The sequence below is a fragment of the Crinia signifera genome, chromosome 3, assembly GCF_055691185.1.
Source record: "Crinia signifera chromosome 3, ASM5569118v1, whole genome shotgun sequence".
Lineage (NCBI taxonomy): Eukaryota > Metazoa > Chordata > Amphibia > Anura > Myobatrachidae > Crinia > Crinia signifera.
The window spans coordinates 55,941,269-55,962,552 of NC_139219.1; the positions used below are offsets into that span (position 1 = coordinate 55,941,269).

Here is a 21,284-nt window from a genome sequence, read left to right on the forward strand (position 1 = left end):
CCCCACTATCCACGTCGGCGTGGAGTTGAGAATAGGAAGTGTGGCAAGCGCAGCGAGCCACCAAGCCCGAAGCGTGGCGAGCGCAGCGAGCCCCGCGAGGGGACACGGATACCTGTGAAGGTATCCGCGTCCCCTCGCCACTCTTCGGGCTCGGTGGCTCGCTGCGCTCGTCACACTTTCTATTCTCGACTCCACGCCGACGTGGATAGTGGGGGTATGAAAAGGTCGTAGGACGCGTACCGCCGACCTTCGCGGGCTCGCTGCGCTCGCCACGCTTCGGGTTGGCGTTGATAGTGGGGGTGGTACAGTGTGAAAAATGACATTTGGGGTGCATTTTACATGATGTCAACTCATGTCCATAATTTCTGTGAAAAATGACATCGCATCAGATCGCATTCGATCTCATGCGATCGCATGCGATTTTATCAAAAATGCATAAAAACATGGGAAAATCGCATCGCATCGCATGCCACTACATATGGCATGCGTTGGGAGCCGTGAAAGTACACAAGTACCAAACTTGGCTCCTGATTGGCCATCTATAGGCCAATAGTACACTTTGGGGGTGACAAGAGCTTGTCACTGTGTGTTAGAGCATCGAGCACCTGCATGTTTTTTTTTGCCTAGTACGTAGATGACTACAGGGACCGAAGAGGATGTGATCTTCGCTGGAGGAGGTTGTAAGTATAGTTTCCTTCCGCAGGTTCCGAAACATGGATTCTACTGGACAAAGGAACCGAACATTACTGTAGGTAAGTATATGTATGAGTGGGCTCTGTGTGTAATAAAGTTTTATTGTTCTGCTGTGTCTGTATTTTTATTTGGCTATTGGTAACTAAGAGTCTAAGCGTGCCCATTAATGGGCCGCATGCTGGGACTTGTGTTCCACAGCAGAACCCAACAGTTAATTCTTATTTTTACATAAAGGCTATCAGCCCAGTGCCCACTGGCATGGGGCAGAGGGATCAGTCCTGGGCTTCAGCCTGGGCAGGGATAATCCTGGAGTTGGAGGACCCCTTTATTGGACCCGCCCCCAGGGTCACTGCCTTGCCTGACCATGCTTTGGCTGGGTGAACGAATATAAATAGTTTCCCCCGGCTGTGGCATTACCCTGCTGACTGGTTGGGCCTAGTACTAGTTCTCAAAATACGGGGGACCCCTACTCCTTTTGTCCCCCGTATTTTGGAAACCAGGACCATCACTTGAACCTGGTGCGGTTTTAAAAAATTACGAGGAACCGCTATGTCGTTGGTTTCCTGAATTTTTAAAACCAGGACCGGGTTTTTAAGCCCGGGGCTGGTTAAGGCAGTGGGGGAAGTGTCAATTATTTTTTTTTTACACTCTAGTCTGCACGGATCTGACTGATCCATGCAGGCTGCTGACTCGTATTTGTATTTAGCGACCATATATATGGCGACATACGGCTGACTAAGCCATCTGGAGAATATGGATCCTTAAAAGCAGCATATTCGTAAATCTGCCCTATTTACGAATTTTATCTTGCCGAAATCACACCTGATGCCAGTCGTATGAATTCGTATGCGGCATATGACTATAGTAAAAATCGGAAGCTCAAATCGCACCGTGTGTATGCATGTTTAGTCTGACCCTACCGGTCACGCAACGGAGACCGGCTAGAAATGGTCAGCGCTGACGTCACAGACCCTCCCGTAAAATGCCTGTGCATGCCTGCATTTTTTGGGACAATCCCAGAAATTGGCCGGTTACCACCACAAATGCCGGCTTCCGGTCAGCCAAATTGCGAGGGGATTGCGATTAGATCCATTTGCTGTTTCTATTGCTACTTTCCCTTGCACATGCGCAATGTGTACGGTAGGCAGACATGAGAAAAATCGATCTGCGCATTCGCACATAACGATCTGGTCTGAATCGGACCCTCGTTGCGCTCGTGATATATATATATGTGTGTGTGTGTGTGGCTTGTCTATTAACGTATTACATGCATTGTTTTAGATGTCTGTTGAACTCCTTGAGCACAGTTGGAGAAATATTATCATCAACAACGATCCCTTTTACTGCACTTCACACACACTATAAAAATGTAATACAAGTCATAATAATAATAATAATAATAATAATAATAATAATATCATCATCATAATCCTTGCAATTTCCCCCATCAAACTTCCAGGACAACTATGAAAAATGTTGTTTTGCTAATGCCATTCCGTTACTCTGTTGTAACTAGACATTGGAGGGTATCCAATTAACCCCGTTTCTTTCAGGGATAAAATTATCAGTTTTTGAAAGATAACACATCGGCATACCTCCCAACTTTGCCAGTTCAGCAGACGGGACGCTGCTGCTGCGCGCCGAAATTTTCGGGGGCGTGGCCTAATTTATACTCGCGGCTCTCCCGCGATGCCACGCCCCCATTTTGCCGCTATGGGGGCATGACCCAGAGGCTCTGTGAGCCTCTAGCCATGCCCCCAGCCCCCTGGCTGCAGGAATAGACGCTGTGCGCATGTGCACAGCGTTTATTCCCCGCTGCTTAGCAGCTGACAGGGGGGACTCCCAACAGCCCCCCCACACCGCGGGACACTGCCGCCCGCGGGTGGGACAGCGGGACAGGCCCTGATAATCGGGACTGTCCCGCTAAAATCGGGACTGTTGGGAGGTATGCATCGGATCCATGGTAACTTCCCAGACCTATGTGTTATCATAGATCCGCAGGCTGATTACCGAGGATTATCATTGGGTTCCCGTGGCATAATCTGCGATAAATGCTGTATTATTGAGATGGCCATGGGCAAATCTATTGGCTGCGGGAATTTACCACAGCTAATGGGATATCACATTATGGGGGAAATTTACCAAGATGTGTATACTACTTCACATGTGATGAAGATATGGGCAACCAATCAGAATCTACTGTACTTCTTTCTTTAGCACCATCTAGAAGCTAGTAGACAGGATCTCATTGGTTGCCCATAGCAACATCACATGTGGACATCATAATGAATCTCCCCCTTTGTGTTTTATATTAATGGTAGCCATTGATTTAGATATTTAGGTTTAGATGGAGTTGAAGAATAATAAACCAGACCAATAAAGACTGTAGCAAAATTGGTTACTTAAATATAGGTCTGTTCGGTATCTGGGTATCAGGAATACCCTGCCTATGTACCAAGACTTAAACTAAATTAAACCCCTTTCACACTTGCAAAAATATCCCGGGTTTTTGCACATGAACGCGCATCAACCCGGAATTTAGCTCAGTGTGAAAGGGTCTTGAAAGAATATCCCAAGATGAACATCCCAGGATTGCTACCCAGGTCCTGATCTGGGTGGATTCCGGAATCGACCCGGGATACGGTCAGTGTGAATGGTCCTGTACCCGGGATTGGGTACACGGGACTTTAAAAAAACCTGCTGATTGGAGCTTTCTTGGGCTCACAAATGCTGATGTCATCTTTCAGAGCCCTGGAGTCCATTTCTAATGACATGCATATGTATTTGCAGGGATCAGTGTGAATGGGGCTATCCCGGGTCGATCCCAGGTCTGAGTGCAGGGTACATTCCCGGGTAGAGTCCCGGGAAGCATCTGGTACCACATTCCCGGGTATGACCTGGCTCTGCAAGTGTGAAAGGGGTATTTTTAACTACAGCTTTTGGTGCTAGCTTACAAGTGAATAGTACAATGTTAAATGCTTAAATACAAATTACATACAGTATTTTAAAATGTTCAGGATAGCAGGAGTTTTGGGGCCTGATTCAGTGTTGCAAGCTTTTCCAAATGTGAATGGATTTAGAAATGTTAAGTTAATTGCACTTACGCCGTGAGCTGCATACGCATCTTCAAGCGCTTATAAGCAACCTAGATCTTGGTTACTTCTCTTTTATGTCTGAGGGAATTACAGGGTAACATCAAGTGGCCATCAGCTCAGAATGGCATCCTATCCTATCCTGAGTATGTGTTCAGAGATATGGTGGCAGTAAGTGGTGGAGGAGTGCATATTGAAGGATAGGTCGCATTGGACTTCCGATGGCAGGAAGTGACAGGAGTGGTCATGTGACCTTAAAAATATTACCGTCTTAGTTTATAAAGTTATTTCCTTAAAAAAAAAAACCTGCAAACGGATAGAAGTAGCGAGCTGCCGGCATTTCCTGATCGCTCAAGTGTTAATTTATTAGTCAAACTGAATTTGTTTTCTGGCACCAGGTCATGTTGAACAGTTAATTTCAGAAATACAGACGACAGCCTCTTTTAAACACCCAGCTTCTTGCATGTTAATTTATGACTAAACATATAGAAAAAGAACTGCCTGAAATAGCGTAGCATATTTATACAAGGAAAAAAAGGCGCTGCTGGAAAGTGTAAATGGCTGTATACCAAAATGTACATTGTGAGCTCATCTGCTATATGCCTGATATTATCACTTACATTATGGCACAACGCCATTTTACAATTTCCAACATAACCTTTTCTATAGATTGTCATAGATATTGTCAGTATTAAGAACAGGTTCTGGGCGTGGGGGTCCTCTGGAATGGTGTGGCTGGGCTGCGTCAGGGGAAAATTGCTGCAAAGTTTATTTTTTAACTTGCCGAAAAATTCTTGGGTACAACTGAACCCCCCCTTTACACTGCTACTTCTCACTATTGTGAAGCCTTGGGGAGATGGATTGTGCTGGCTCTGGACTTGAACATTAAGGGGGATATTCAATCCCGGGCCACGTCTGTCAATCTGTCCCCACAGCCGTGGCCCTGGCCGTTTTCATTTTGCTCGACAGCATATCGCCCTCCGGGATTCAATGTCTCGGTTGCTGATCGGCGAAAAGGGGGCGAGTCTGCGTAAACGGGTGTGTATTGTTGAGATTCAGCCGTGATCGCGACAATTCACGGCCGTTATAGGCAAAACGGGCCCGACAGCTTTCAAAGTCGGGCCTGTTCTGTCGATCTGCCTCTTCAATGCTGTCAGGCAACACAGCATTGAATAGGTGCCTGCCGCTATTTCCCCCGTCGGAAATAGCGGCGGGGTTGGAATACGCCCCTAAGAATGTTAAAGACCCACCTGATGATGTCAGCTATTCTTATGGGGATGTGATCAGGATCCCAACAGTAAGAATACCAACAGTGTGGGTGGTTAGGCTTAGACACTGGTGGGAGGTTACGGTTAGGCTGCAGGAGGGTTGGGTTAAGGTTTAAATAGTTTCCAGGATCTATCTATTTTGGCTGTTGGCATGCGACTGTAATCATCTAGACCATCTGGGAGACTCAGATTACATTGAAAAACCACTAGTGGGACTGGATTGCATGCAATATAAAATAAAAGAGTAAAGGTGGTCATACACAACTGCAATTTATCGCAGCAGTAATGGCCATTCGATCCCCATTGAGCTGTCTAAGCGGCAGAATCGCACGTGGTCCTTCTGCATGTGACTTATCACATTTGCCACCGCCAGGAGGTGGCCTGAGTTGGAGGTCAAGTGGGCCGCAGGTCTGACCTCTGACTCCAATGCGCACGGGACCGCACATCAGCTCGGATGTCATACACATGTAATATGGGCCAATTTCACCCAATTTCTCAGTCCGACCTGTTGGAATCGGGCCAAAATCGCATAGTGTAGGGGGGGCCTTAACAGGCTGGTATATAGGAATATGGACTACAATTATCCAATGTATTGTATTGCACAATTATGTTACTAAAATACAAAATAAAATAAAAAAAAATATGAAACAAATAATAATTATAAGGTTCGATCAATTACATTCATTTCAATAAGTGAATTCGCTGGAAAAATTACACATTATTGCTAGAATAATTCTCTTTGATACCAAGAATTACATGAAGTTCATCAAAGTTACTCATTTGCATAAAAACCCTATCTAGCGTAAAACTAGGGATGTATTAAAACCTATATGAAGAGAATGATCATGAAAATTTTATTACCGGAGTGTAAAAATATTCTCTTTGGTCGATTACCCAATAGTCCTAAAACAAGACTCGGCTGTATTCTTCCAAGGCTGATAAATAAGGTTAGAAGTTTGGTTCGGCTCAGCCAATATCTATTCCATATGAAAATCAAAATGCAATTATGTGTTGGGAAATAAAGATCTATGGTATTGTGAACTATGGGTCTAAAACAATTTCTACAGACGCGATCAACAGAAAAACATGACCATGACAAAAAAGGAGGCTGGAGACCCAGCAAAATTTAATTAACTAACTATTTAGCGCCCCCTGCCGCACATTTATTCGCCGCCCCCCCCCCCACACACACACACACACACACCTAACCTGCCCCCCCTTCTTACCCGCGGTCTGCGTCTCGCCCGGCTCTCTGTCGGGACCTTCCTGACCGTCACGGTCCCGGTCGGCTCCTTGTGCTACAATGAAAACGGACTCTTAGAAAATGGCTGCCCCCATACTGCAGACAGAACACTGTCTGCAGTATGGGGGCAGCCATTTTCTAATTGTCAGTTTTCATTGCAGCAGGAGCCGGCCGGGACCGTGACGGTCAGGAAGGTCCCGACAGAGAGCCGGGCGAGATGCAGACCGCGGGTAACTATAGCCCCGCAGCCCCCCCGGTGGCGCCCCCAATTTCTCTGCGCCCCCCGCCACCTTGGGGGCTGCGGAGCTATAGTTACGCCACTGGTCATACATAACAGCGCACTGAAGAAACTGTATAGTGTCACTACACACTGCACGGTTACAACTTGGAGAACGTTGTAGAAATCAGCATACAGTATGTTCCCCTCCTCGCACTTTTAATTCTGGCACATGCTGATCGCAAAGCATTGTGGGGAGTGATGTCGGCAGTGAAAGCCGATAACATCAATACCAGGGTGCAAAGGTTTTGATAGTAAAACACCCCGTGTTCTGCTATTAAAACCAATGTTTTTTTTAGATTTAGAACATCAAGTCGCATCTTAGTATATAAACCAGCGTGACACTAACGGTCAAACATGGATGAGCCATTGTAATGGTCTGTGGCTCTTGTGCTATGTCCCACATTGTGGCTATCACCCTGAGACAAAAGCCAGCGCCATGCAATACCCTATGGCCCACACTTAATTGGCCAACGGTTCAACCAACAGCAAGATAATGACCTCCTCTATATGTGATAACTTCCTCTAGGAACAAGAAGAAAATGGTCGGCTTCAAATAATGGAGTGGTCAGCACAGTCTCTATACCTCATTGAGCTGGTTTGGGATGAATTGTACACATTGGGAAGAAAATCCCGAACAGTACCTGCTATCCATTGCCGAAAGAATGTCAGCATGTGTTTGATGGTCATACAGTGTGGCCACTTCAATCCTACAGTATACAACGCTGCTCCTCGCCAATTCCAAGTGCGTTACCTTCAAACAGCCACTAGATGGCACCCAAATGAGCAATTCAAGTGTCGCTCTGTTCGGACTAGCACATCCACTGAGTGTAGACATTACTGTTATGTTGTTCTATCATTTTGATGGGCTGGTGACTAGTCACTGGGGTTTATTTACCAAGATGGGAGTTCTATTTGAGATGGGATGTTGCTATGGGCAACCAATCACATTCGCTTATCTTCTAAAAGGTGCTAAATAAATAAGAAGTAGAATCTGATTGGTTGCTATGGGCAACATCCCATCTTCAAAAGAACACCCATCTTTGTAAATAAACTCCACTAAGTAAAGGCCCATACACATTTGCCGATTTTCAGCTTAAAGTCTGCAAGTGTGTATGGGCCACCGATGCCCGACTAGCGATGATGCGCGCTTCCGCATCATCGATAGCCAAGTGTGCCGTCTGCTGGTTTTACCAGCACGTCTGGCCAGGGCCGCCACTAGTAATGTTGGGGCCCGGGACTGACCTTAAGCCCGGGCCCCCAGCGGCACTCCCCCCCTCATGCGCGGCGGACCACCCCCCCCCCCCTCGGGCGCCGGCAACCCCCCCTCCCCCCCTTACTATTACTTACCAGCGGTGGCGGCGGCGCAGCATCTTCTCCCTTCGGGACTAGGAGCACTCACTGCACAGCATAGCCTGCAGGGCGCCTAGCCCCTCTGTATCCTAAGCTCGGCGCTCTGCAGGTTGCACTCTGTATTGTGAGCGCCTGGCTGCCGGCGCCGGGTGGGGGGATTTGTGCGGGTGCGGGGGTGCCGTGCCACTGTGGGCAGCTGCCCGGGCCCCTCCAGAGGCCGTGGCCCGGGACAGCTGTACCCTTGGCACCCCCTGTCGGCGGCCCTGCATCTGGCGATGATGGCTCCTGTTTGAGCCATCATCACCAGGTGTGTATTGCAGCCGGGCTGAAAGATGACAGACTTTCAGCCCAGCTGACCGGCCGCTCCCGCCCCTGCACCCCCTGTCGCATGCTCACCCCGCCGCCGTTCCCACACCACCTCTCAGCTGCTCTGCTCCTGCATCTCCCCAAACAGGCCACTCAGCCCGGCAGTGCGCCCCGCCCCCGGCTGACTATGCTCTCCACAGTGTGGAGCATAGAAATGCCACTGGTCACCAATGTGTTTTTTAAGCCAGTAATTATATATATTATTGGCACCACTGGCCACCAATGTATAATTTTTATGGGGGCAATGTATACATTGCCACGCAGGCCAACAATGTACAGTATGCGTTACCGCCGTCACTGGCCACCAATTTTTGTTTTTAATGGCGGTAACGTATACACGTAACTCCCGCTTGGCAACGAGCACTTTACTACCCCATGGCATGGTATCAAGCATGAAGGCTCTGGCATCGAGCATGAAGATGCTGGCATTGAGCAAGAAACATGCAATTAACATGTAGGTAAGCAGTGTTAATGTGGCATAATATGTAATAGCCATTGCGGTGTGTGATATAATATGTAATGGGCATCACGGTGTGTTGCATAATATTTAAAGGGCATCACAGTGTGTGGCAATATGTGTAATAGGCATTATGGTATGTGACGTAGTGGGCATCACAGTGTATAGCATAATGTGTTATGGCCATCGCAGTGTGTGGCATAACATGTAATGGGCATTACGATGTGTGGCATAATGTGTAAGTGGCATTATGGTGTGCAAAATCAAGAATAGATTAGCAAATATAAAAAAAAAACACGATAAGGTGGGTCAAGAGGTGGGCCACTGTAAGGGATCTCTAAATATAAAGGTGGTAACCCTAATTTTATTATGGCAGTAGAGTATACACTGTTGGCGCGGGTGAACGGAATTCTCCCTAAGTGCACGGTTGCAAATACAATCGTAGCCGTGCACATGGGTGGGACTTCCCCGGGTGGGGCAGCATGTGCCTGTTCTCTGGGCTCTGAATATATGCAGCCCAGCAATCAGGCCCCAAGAAAAGAAACGCACTGAATAAAATGGCCGCTGCTCCCACCCTTGGAATTAAAACCCAGCCCATTATGTAAGTAGCCTTTTATATAAAAGATTTTCAGCAAAGTCTTTCAACTCCTGAAAATCTCTTGCTCTTTGGGAAAATAGCTCAGTGTGTATGCACTACTTTCAGGAAAGATATATCTATCAGATGTTGGCAGTCTTTTGAAATTTAAATCTTCTAGTGTGTATGGGCCATTAGATCAAATATAGTTAAAAAAAAATCTTTCTATGATTTATTTATTTTTTGTATGCAATTATTTTTCATTTTATTTGAGTACACGGAGACTTTAACGATTTCAGTGCATCTGAGAGATGTACAAAATATCCCCTAAAAATGCGAGCGTCGCTCACATTTGTTATATAAAGTCAAATAAAAAAATGTTGTGTAAAAAAGATTATATTTCCTACATAAGGTAAACTTTACAGGTTATTATGTAAAAATGTTTGCTTGCCAATTTTCACACCTACTTTGACATTTTCATTTGTCACTCAAAGGGTTAAACTGCGTAACCAAATCCAATTAAAAATTAGAAAATGATTATGTCCTACAAACTTTCAATGGGAGTAGTGTTCCCGCTAGGCTTATTTCACGGGGCGCTGCGCCCTGCCCCTTTAATAGCTTCCGATTTCCGCCCTGCCCATTTCTGCCCGCCCTGCACAGTTATACTAGCAGCTGCCGCGCTAGAAGTCTCCTCCCGCAGACAGTGTAAGCTAATTTCTAGCGCGGCAGCGTGTGGACAGTCACTCCCCCCCTCAGCCCTGCAGTCTGACATGCCGCTCACCTCCTATGGTTTGAGCGGCTGTCAGCTATTGACATGACATGCCTTCTCCCCCTGCCATGCCGCTCACCTCCTCTTATGTGAGCGGCATGTCAGCTATTCTAGAAGTCATCCCTCCTCCCCCTGAGGCACTGACATGCCGCTCACCTCCTCTTACGTGAGCGGCTGTCAGCTATTCTAGAAGGCATCCCTCCTCCCCCCGAGGCACTGACATGCCGCTCACCTCCTCTTTAGCGGAGGTGAGCAGCGCAGGGGGGAGGAGGGATGCTTTCTGGAACAGCTGACAGGCGCTCACATAAGACTTGTGTGAGAAGCTATAGGCTATTCCAAAAGCATCCCTCCTCCTCCCTGCTGTGCTGACACGCCACTCACCAGGTCTCTCATTCTCAGGTCAGTGCCTGCCCACCCTGCCTCCTCTCTCAGCCGGGACACGAGAGACACACGCTGCCTGTCTGCCTAAAGTCTCCCCTCTGCGTAAATGCAGTTGGGGAAAAAAATAAATCAGACAACAATAATAATAATAAAATTTTCCTACAATAATGTGCAGATGGAGGGAGAAAAAAACAAAACCATGGGTAAGTACAACAGCAGTGGGCAGGACAAAGCTGTGTGAGCGCACAGTGGGTGGTGATACTGTATACTATGGATCAAACCAAAAGTGTCATGCAGTGGGCTAAAGGCCCCCATACACTATGCGATTTTGGGCCGATTTCATCCGATTTCGGCACTTTCGACCGATAACCGGATGAAATCGGACCAAAATCGCAGGCGTGTGACATCTGAGCCGATCCGATGTGAGGTCCCGTGCGCATCGGACCGGATCAGGGAGGTCGGACGGTCTGCACATAAGATCACGTCCGACCTCCCTGTATGCATATGCCTGCCCACCTGACAGACATATGCATGCAGACTGACCGGGGTAGCAGTGGGGCGGGCAGTGGGTCCCTGAGCGCTCTCAGCCAATCAAAGAACGGGCAGTCATTTTTCGCTAGTCGGGCATCGGTGGACCATACACACTTGCAGTCAACAGGTATTTTTAAAATCTAATACCCGCCACTGCACTGCTGATATCTGTGATCACACCGCCCGGCCAGGTCAGCACTCGCTGGCACCGCCAGCTAAGCGCTCAGAGACCCGCTGCCCGCCCCACTGCTCCACCTGATGAGGATCACCGCCGGTCCATGCTCCCAAACATGTGATAAATCGCAAGCACATGTAAAATTTGGCTCATCAAGTGCCAAATTGTATGAGAGCCTTCCGGGGAGCTGCCGGGCGGCTCACAGGAGAATTGGGTCCGCCTAATGTATGGGGGCCTTAACAAAGTAATATGACAATCAGCCCCTGATTTGAGGTTTGGAAAAAGTCATCAGGGTTTAAAGCCCAAACACCTACAGTACAATGGTCATCAACCATCAATAGCATTTACATGAGGTAGACATTAGTGGGCAATTCAGTTGTTGATTGCTGCCATTGCTCAGTTCTACACTGACCAACAGCAATTCCAATTGTTTGTACGCACCCATTACAGTACGCACCCATCTCACAGGTGGTCAGAGGTAATGCACTCAAAGCCTAGCAGTATTCATAAATTTATCAGGTTTACATGGCTAAACTCAATGAATTTGTGCTTGAAATAGCCAATACGTAAAGGGTGCCAACAACACTATTGCCCATTCTCCATTTGGATTACTGACATTATGATGTCAAAGTATGACCGATGTCACAGATATGTACTATTCATGCGCAGTACAAGTGCAGCGCACATGCAAACTGATGGTGTGATGCTCAGGTGTCACAAGATGGTTATATAGCATAAATGTGCTGATGGTGTGACGCTCAGGTGTCACAAGATGGATTATATAGCATAAACGTGCTGATGGTGTGACGCTCAGGTGTCACAGGATGGATTATATAGCATAAATGTGCCGATGGTGTGACGCTCAGGTGTCACAGGATGGATTATATAGCATAAATGTGCTGATGGTGTGATGCTCAGGTGTCACAAGATGGATTATACAGCATAAATGTGCCGATGGTGTGATGCTCAGGTGTCACAGGATGGATTATATAGCATAAATGTGCTGATGGTGTGACGCTCAGGTGTCACAGGATGGATTATATAGCATAAATGTGCTGATGGTGTGACGCTCAGGTGTCACAAGATGGATTATATAGCATAAATGTGCCGATGGTGTGATGCTCCGGTGTCACAAGATGGTTATATAGCATAAACGTGCTGATGGTTTGTAGCTCAGGTGTCACCATTTTGACCTTTTAAATTAAAATGTGCCCTCGCGATTGAAAAATGTGCCCTCCCTGTGGTCAGCACCCTGTCCTAAAAAATTTCTAGAGTGAACACTAGGGAGTGTACATTTTACTAACCTGTAAAAGCGGTCTAAAAACTCCCTTATAAAAGGAAATACAAACCAGTTTTTAAAAATAACTAAATCCACGTTAACTGTGGTGGTTGGATCATTTTTGAATTAAGCAATTTCATCGTTTACTCAACTTTTATGATTTACTTAAATGAGGGATTAAATAACACAACAACAAAAAAAATGTGTACCATCATCTGAGGCTTTTTTCATTTCATCCAGCAATGACGGAATAGTGTCCAGCGGAATATAATCCTTGGTCAGTTCTTTGCGCCTCTCTTCCCGTGACATATTCAGCAAACGTTCTGCATAAAAAAAAAAAAAAAAAAAGTGTCAAATCTTTATTTGGCATGACGAACTAAACAAAGCGGTAATCTTTACATGAAATACAGCCACTGTTGTATTGATGGGTCATATAAAGTTTAAGCATGGCATTAAATCTATTTCACAGACAGAACAGAAAAAAAAAAAAAGTCAGTAGAATTTCATAAATAATTCAAGGCATAACAGAAAGAAAAAAATGTCCACACTGTTTAATTAACTTTTTTTGAATAAGTAACTCAAATGTAGTAACCAAGACAATTGTGTTTGTTTGATGAATGTACATGAAAAGTAAAGGTGCCCATACATATTACAATTATTGTATACAATATCGCATCTCAGTTTTGCAATGAGATCAGATGAGATGAGATCTAGTACAAAAAGTATGTGCTCAAAACCGAGATGCGATGATATGCGATATTGTATACAACAATTGTAACGTGTATGGGCACCTTTAGATCTGGACTAGTTAAAGTCCTTTGCACCTTAACCCTTTGAGTGCCAAGTGATTTTTTTTTAAAAAGGTGTCAAAACATTTTTAGTCATCATAATAACCTGTAATGTTTACTGTTTACTATATATATATATATATATATATATATATATATATATATATATATATATACACACACACATATATATTTATTTTTTATTTTATTTTTTAACACACACAACATTTTTTATTTGAATTTATATAACAAATGTGAGGGACGCTGGCATTTTTAGCTGATATTTTGAATATCTTTCAAAGATGGCACTCGAAAGGGTTAAACGTATTCCTACGTTGTACTTTTACTAAAGGTACATTATCACTACTTCAAATTTCTAATTTTTGCTTAAAATATAGTTCCCAGGAGATCCTAGTTGGTGTTTTGTGTATCTATTTTGCACATGTGTCTCGTTTTATTCAGTTACAGTATTTTGATGTCCCTTCCCGTTCAAGGTGTTTATCTTATCAGCATCATACTTGGTTATGAATGGCTTGCCAGGAAATACTGTTATACACTGAATGGCTAGAACTGGGTTATGAAGAGGCAATTGACTGTATAATCAGTGACAAAATCAAATGCAGACAATGCTTTTAAAGCATGTAGCAAGGCAGCAACAGATTGTGTGCATCAGAGGGAGAACGTACAATGCAAGATTTAAATAACTTTAACTGCAATATGGCAGTGATGCGAGTATAGCATGAATAGCAATGTTACTGGAGTCTCAATCAATACAGTGTTAAGGCCCCCATACACTATGCGATTTGGGCTCGATTTTACCCAATTCAGATAATCGGCCCAAATCCCATCTGTAGACATCCCATCCGACCCGATGCGCGGTCCCATGCGCATCTGGTCAGAGTCGGGAGGTCGGATGATCTGCACATAAGATTTGGTAAATCTTATGTGCAGACTGGAGGCTGGCAGGGGACGAGGCGTTGTGCTCATAAGTTTACATACCCTAGCAGAATTTGTGATTTTCTGGCCAATTCTCAGAAAATATGAATGATAACGCACAAACGTTTCTGTCACTCATGGTTAGTGGTTGGGTGAAGACATTTATTGTCAATCAACTGCGTTTACTCTTTTTAAATCATCATGACAACAGAAACTACCCAAATGACCCTGATCAAAACTTTACATACCCCAGTTCTTAATACCGTGTATTGCCCCCTTTAACATCAATGACAGCTTGAGGTCTTTTGTGGTAGTTGTGGATGAGGCTCTTCATTTTCTCAGATGGTAAAGCTGCCCATTCTTCTTGGCAAAAAACCTCGAGTTCCTGTAAAATCTTGGGCTGTCTAGCATGAACTGCACGTTTGAGATCTCCCCAGAGTGGCTCAATAATATTGAGGTCAGGAGACTGAGATAGCCACTCCAGAACCTTCACTTTAGTCTGGTGTAGCCAATGACAGGTCGACTTGGCATTGTGTTTTGGATCATTGTCATGTTGGAACGTCCAAGTACGTCCCATGCGCAGCTTCCGGGCTGATGAGCGCAAATTTTCCTCCAATATTTTCTGATAACATGCTGCATTCATCTTGCCATCAATTTTGACCGTTTCCAGTGCCTTTGTAGCTCACACATCCCCAAAACATCAGAGATCCACCTCCATGTTTCACAGTAGGAATGGTGTACCTTTCATCATAGGCCTTGTTGACTCCTCTCCAAATGTAACGTTTATGGTTGTGGGCAAAAAGTTCAATTTTGGTCTCATCACTCCAAATTACTTTGTTCCAGAAGTTTTGAGGCTTGTCTCTGTACTATTTGGAGTATTGTAAGCGGGATGCTTTGTGGCATTTGCGTAGTAATGGCTTTCTTCTGGCGACTCAACCAGGCAGCACATTTTTCTTCAAATGCCTCCTCATTGTGCATCTTCAAACAACCACACCACTTTTTTCAGAGAGTCCTGTATTTCAGCTGAAGTTATTTGTGGATTTTCTTTGCATCCCTAACAATTTTCCTGGCAGTTGTGGCTGAAAATTTTGTTGGTCTACTGGACCAAGATTTGGTTTCCACAGAATACCAAATTTTCCACTTCTTAATTAGAGTTTGAACACTGCTGATTGGCATTCTCAATTGCTTGGATATCTTTTTATATCCTTTTCCTGTTTATTCAGTTCAATTACTTTTTCCAGCAGATCCTTTGACAATTCTTTTGCTTCCCCCATGACTCAGAAACCAGACACGTCAGTGCAGCACTGGATGAAAGATGCAAGGGTCTTTCAGGAGACCACAAACTCACCGACCTTTTATATACACACACACACACTGATTACAAGAAAACAGATCACAGGTGGGGATGGTTACCTTTAGTAGCCATTCAAACCCGTTTGTGTCAACTTGTGTGCATGTTATGAGGCTAAAATCCAGGGTATGTAACCTTTTGATCAGGGTAATTTGGGTATTTTCTGTTGTCAGTATGATTTAAAAAGAGTAAACACAGATGTTTGACAATAAATGGCTTCACCCAACCACTAACCATGAGTGAAAGAAAAGTTTGTGAGTTATCATTCATATTCTCATACAAATGGGCAGAAAATCACAAATTCTGCTAGGGTATGTAAACTTATGAGCACAACTGTAGAAGGCAGAGGGAGCCGGGAGCCGCGTGGGGCGGAGGGGGGCTGGTCCCCAACACAGCTTGTACACCCCCCTCCCCCTGCAACATGTTGGATTGTGGTGGGCTAGTGTTATGGCAAAAACCGCGTTAAGCACCCCCCCCCCCTCCAATTCCCCAATTCATGGTGGTCTTTCCACATCTAGGAGGGCAGCTCAAAACGGTCAAGTATGTCAACCGAGAAGCATAAAATGAAATCATCAACTAAAACACAAACATACAAAAAAAAAGTTACCGTTCCTTCAGGTTTCTTAAGATTTTACAGATACCTCTTTAACACTAAAATCTGTATCAGCTTAATTCACACTGCATAAGGCCAGGAAAATAGTAAAGTGCTTCCCTGTCCCATCTAGGGGGTGTCCCTTCTGGTGGGGGAGGGGGGGGGGTGTATGGTGACAGCAGTCTTTGGGGAGCCTGGATAGTTTACAGGCTTTCTGTATGATCCAGAGATGTGGTTAAAAAAAAAAAAATGGTCCAAACCATATGGGGAGGCTGTAATCTTTCTCTACCGGTTTACACCACCGGATGGGAATGGATGGGGGAGAGTTCCGCTAATTCCACAGTGGCTAAGAATGTTGCTGGAATCTGATCCGGTGTTCTGGTTTTTACCTAATCCCCATAAAAATCTCAGGAGTTTATTTTTCTCCTCATCATGCTCTAGCAGAGTTATCAGGCAAACCCATAACTACAGTCAATAACTTCTGTGGACACAAGTTGTGTCATATACATATACAGTACATGCATCTCACATTGTTACACCTTAGTTGCTTTTCAATACATTTACATCACGCGTACATTAAAAGTGATCACACAGGGTTAGACTACTAAATCACTGAGCACAATCAGGTGGGGAGGAACTGCAATTGGAAACATTTATAGGCACATACCGCCACCCCCACAACCCCAAAGAATAGTATTTGATTATGAAGATGCCAATAAAAAATTCAATTAAATAATATTTGGGAAATCGGTTGTAGATGGACATGTCATTTTGAGAAGCAACAGTGTATAGAATTTGTTCACTCAAAGTCAATGACATCTGTGACTCGGACATAATCCACTGATTAATGAAACACTGAATACGGAACATTAAAGCCCCGTACACATGGGGGATATGTCGCTGAGCGATATATCGCTCGCGATGAGCGATATATCGCTCGCGATGAGCGATATATCGCTCAGTGTCCCGTTTGCATCAGCGACCAGAGATGGCCGCTGATGAAAAAGAAACTGCCGGGGGAGCCCGGCAGTGGAAATCAGCTGCGGGGGGAGAAAATGGGATATATCGCCGGTGCACACTGCCATCGCGAGCAATATGGTCGCTCAGCGACCATATTTCCCGCGATATTAGACAAAATCGCCCCTGTGTGTACACAGCCTTACAACAATCTGCTTTAACAACATCAGATCTTCATTGTGAAGCATTAATTTAGTAGATTCCATCAATGCCAATAGGGTAATTGGCGGATATAAGGTGCCACTTTTGTGAAACAAATTGACTATATTTCAAACAATCCATAGAAAAATGGTCAAGTTGCATCTAAGCTTTGTCAAAAAGTCATTGCCCATGGGGGCTTTGTGTGAGCTGCGGCAGTTTCCAATGAACACACTCAAACAGAGACCCAGAGGTTCTACAGGGCTGTGTCAAAGATCGCAATAGTTACTGTTAGTTGTTTTTAGAACCCCATGACATAATTCTACATGTGAGTCATGAAAATGTCTGTTTGGTTTAGAAATACTAGTGATGGCAGTGGAGGGGATGTTTAAATTCAATAAAATATCAAAGTTGATTCTATATAAATTAAAAGCTTAAGAGCAGGGCCCTCTTATGTCTGTTTTTACCCAATCAGGACTACACTGGCACAATATAAAAGGTGCCCATACACTTATCCGATCGGATGATAAATCGTGTGAAAAGTGCCATATCGTACGTGTATTACCTCCGGATCCAATGCGCGGTCCCGTGCGCATCGCAATGGATCCAGAGATCACCATGGCTGCCGCAAGGATTTGTTGGACACTGTGGCAGTCAATGTCATTGCATAAAATACATCATAATGCAAATGGAGCAAATATAACATATCATTTGGGATCCATCCTGCTGGTAGGTAGTTGGCAGAGTATCACATACAAGGTACTTAAATACAGTACAGACTTAAGTAAACTAGCTGATGTGCCTGGTTTTAACCAGTTACAGGGTAACTGTGAGTTGTAAATTTGTGGCCATACATCTACAGATTGATTGTCAGATTTGGCTGGTTGGAACAAAAACCTGGTAATATCTGAATGACAGTTTGGCAGTTTTCCAGCATTTCAAAGCAAATGGTCAACTGTCATTTGCTCTTATCCATTACCAGGATTTTGTTCCAACCAGACCAATCTGACAATCGATCTGTAGATGTATGGCCACCTTCTACCCAGCAGATGGTTCCACATTACCCGGCAGGTGCACAGGCACAACTGACCAAATGAGCTCAGTGGTGAAGCAGTGTGATTGGCTGGTGGACATTCTGCTACATAACTCTAAAATAAAGCAACCAATTACAATTAAAAATTCTGCATATCTTTAGTTTGGACCAAGAGCTTTTCATTTGGTATACGATGTGCCCTGCTCAGACAACGGTATAATAAAAAAATGCACACAAAACATTCTGTATTCAATGGTTTGTGTCAGGCATTCCCAAGCTCAGTCCTGAAGGCACACTAAAAGTGCAGGTTTTAGTTATAAGCTGGCTTCAGCGCAGGTGTTTAAATCATAATAGCTGAAGTACTAATTAAGTCACCTGTGGTGTAGGATGGATATCACTAAAACCAGGACCGTGGTTGTGAATGCCTGATTTATGTGCTGAAATCCAACTCTGGATGTAAGCACAGGTTGAGTATCCTTTATCCAAGTTATCCCATATCCATAGTTTCCAGAATGTAACTTTTGTTGTTGTTGCTAAAAGCACTACTGGGGACGTGATCTGTAACCGGCACTACCGGGGACGTGATCTGTAACCGGCACTACCGGGGACGTGACCTGTAACCGGCACTACCGGGGACGTGACCTGTAACCGGCACTACCGGGGACGTGACCTGTAACCGGCACTACCGGGGACGTGACCTGTAACCGGCACTACCGGGGACGTGACCTGTAACCGGCACTACCGGGGACGTGACCTGTAACCGGCACTACCGGGGACGTGACCTGTAACCGGCACTACTGGAGACGTGACACGTAACTGGCACTACTGGAGACATGACACGCAACTGGCATTACTGGGGACATGATATGTAACTGGCACTACTGGAGACACGATAGGTAACTGGCACTAAATGTGTGCAATAAAATGTTTGCTTGGTATTCAAATTCAGTACCTGAGATTGTACACAAACTTTGTTTCATGTTTTGAAACCTTGTTTGTTTTAAAATAAGTGTGTGTGTGTGTGTGTGTGTGTGTGTGTGTGTGTGTGTGTGTGTGTGTGTGTGTGTGTGTGTGTTTTATACAAGATACATCAAGATACCTCATAGAAACATAAAAATATTCCGAAATACGGAATAATCCGTTATCTAAATTGCTTCTGGTCCCAAGCATTTTGGAGAAGGGATACTCAACCTGTACTGGAAACTTCTATAAACAAGGTAATTTAAGTGTCAACATGACCTTAATAGAAAAGAAGCAGGTCACCTTATTCTAAGCTAGCTATGATTTCTGGGTACATTTTTTTATTTTTTATCCACTGGTCAAATAGGAGGAAAAAAAACTCCTAGGTGATTAAGTGTGACCTCTAGAACAGACATGGAAACACAATAAAAAGTATTCTCAAAGTGAAACTGTTCGGACGGTACAAGAAGCTGCACCTTGTTTATTGCTTATTTACACTTAGCTGCTTTGGTGCCAAAGGTATCTGCAAGCATGCTTTGCCACCTCCACACACCACCCTGCTCCAGATACAGCTAGTCTATGCATGACAAACAGAGGGTTGTAGGCCACCGCAGGGATGACATATGAGTGTTGCACAGGAGTAAAGTAACGCATGGAACAAGGATGCATGCAGGACAGTTGCATAAGCATGCTACTGGATGAACAGACATTCTGCTTGTATAGTATAGTCTGCAACACATGAAAATAAATAAAACAGTAATAAGAATATACTACTGGCCCTTCTGCCAGCTACAGGGTTCATGCTGACAGTTGAATGCACATAGACACACACTGTTCATATTTGATGGTGAGAATATACTCAGGATGCCTCTGGATAATGAGGAGAGGAACAGGCTGTCAGTCCACCATGCCTTCCATGTAAATAAATATACAGAGGACACAGGCGGAGGAAGGGGGGGGGGGGGGGGGGGGGGGGGCAAACTTGTGAGCAGAGCATTAACCACTTTGCTGCCAGTCAGACTAGGTACAGTTGTGTCTAGGCATTCAGCACATGGATGGCAGGACAATGACAATGGATACAGGGACCAGGTAGGGGGATGCCATCCTCCTCCCAGTACAGACCACCAGGAGAAAAGTGCCCTCTCTGTGTGCATGTGCAGCCTCCAGGGTGGCACTGGTCTCTCTCTCTCAGCCTAGATCTATGACATCCCATGCACCTGTCCTGCAGACCTGTCTGCAGCTGCAGGGAAACAGGGACAATGGCAAGGGAGATGGAGGGATGGAGGCTGATGGGGGTGGTGGTGGTGGGGGATACCTGTCTCTAACATCATCATCATCATCATCCAGGGCAATGTGATTGGCAGAGGCTGGTAGCTACCTTTCTCTTCTTTCCATATCTTTTTCCTCTTGTTGCTGGGGTACATGCTGCTCATGGTGCTGTTGGGTTTTAGCCTCAAGTTCCCCAGGCTCACAGGAGATAGTGTGAATGAGCTCGGGGCAGAAGGGGCAAAAATGCAGGGCAGGAGGAGCTGGCAGGCTGGGGGGTAACTGTCCCGAGGAAGAGAGACCTCCTTATTATCACACAGCAGCACCTAGTACACAGGAGGCAGGCAGCAGAAGGATCCCAGGCTCCGGCCACCTCCTCCTCCTCCCACTACCCCCAGTACACACCACAAGGACGGCCTCCTGTCCGGGCACACACCATGCGATAGGCCTAGAGACCGGTCTCGTCACCGGGGGTAGGGCTGACGGGGAAGTGTGGCTGGGGCGCATGCGCACGGCGGGCCGGTAGGCGGGGGAGAGGGAGGCTGAGCCGTGTGTGCTGCTGGATGTCAGTGTGACAGGACATGGAGGGAGGGGTCCGGGGACAGGTACATAGAGGAAAGCGAAAGTAACCTGCGCTCAGAGTCACATGTTATTCCCATGTACAACCTTTATTCTAATGCCTGGCGCTGCATGTAGGTACTCCTGAGGACACTGCTTTCTGCAGCATCTCCTGGGGACCCTCCAC

General features: G+C 45.3%; 1 protein-coding gene across 3 annotated transcripts in view; it reads right to left on the bottom strand.

Annotated features, from left to right (window-relative positions):
* MACROD2 (mono-ADP ribosylhydrolase 2) overlaps nucleotides 1–20,998 on the bottom strand; it is a 1,799,128-nt gene extending 1,778,130 nt beyond the window's left edge. The window contains exons 1-2 of one of the 3 annotated variants that reach the window (XM_083175826.1): nucleotides 20,589–20,998; nucleotides 12,668–12,781 (exon numbers count right to left, since the gene is read on the bottom strand). In XM_083175826.1, the coding sequence (XP_083031952.1) occupies nucleotides 12,668–12,781; nucleotides 20,589–20,706 (232 nt within the window). In that variant the 5' untranslated portion in view covers nucleotides 20,707–20,998. The remainder of the gene's footprint in view (nucleotides 1–12,667; nucleotides 12,782–20,588) is intronic. The other 2 variants (XM_083175824.1, XM_083175825.1) reach the window with 2 other exon arrangements.
* Between the last annotated feature and the right edge of the window lie 286 nt (nucleotides 20,999–21,284).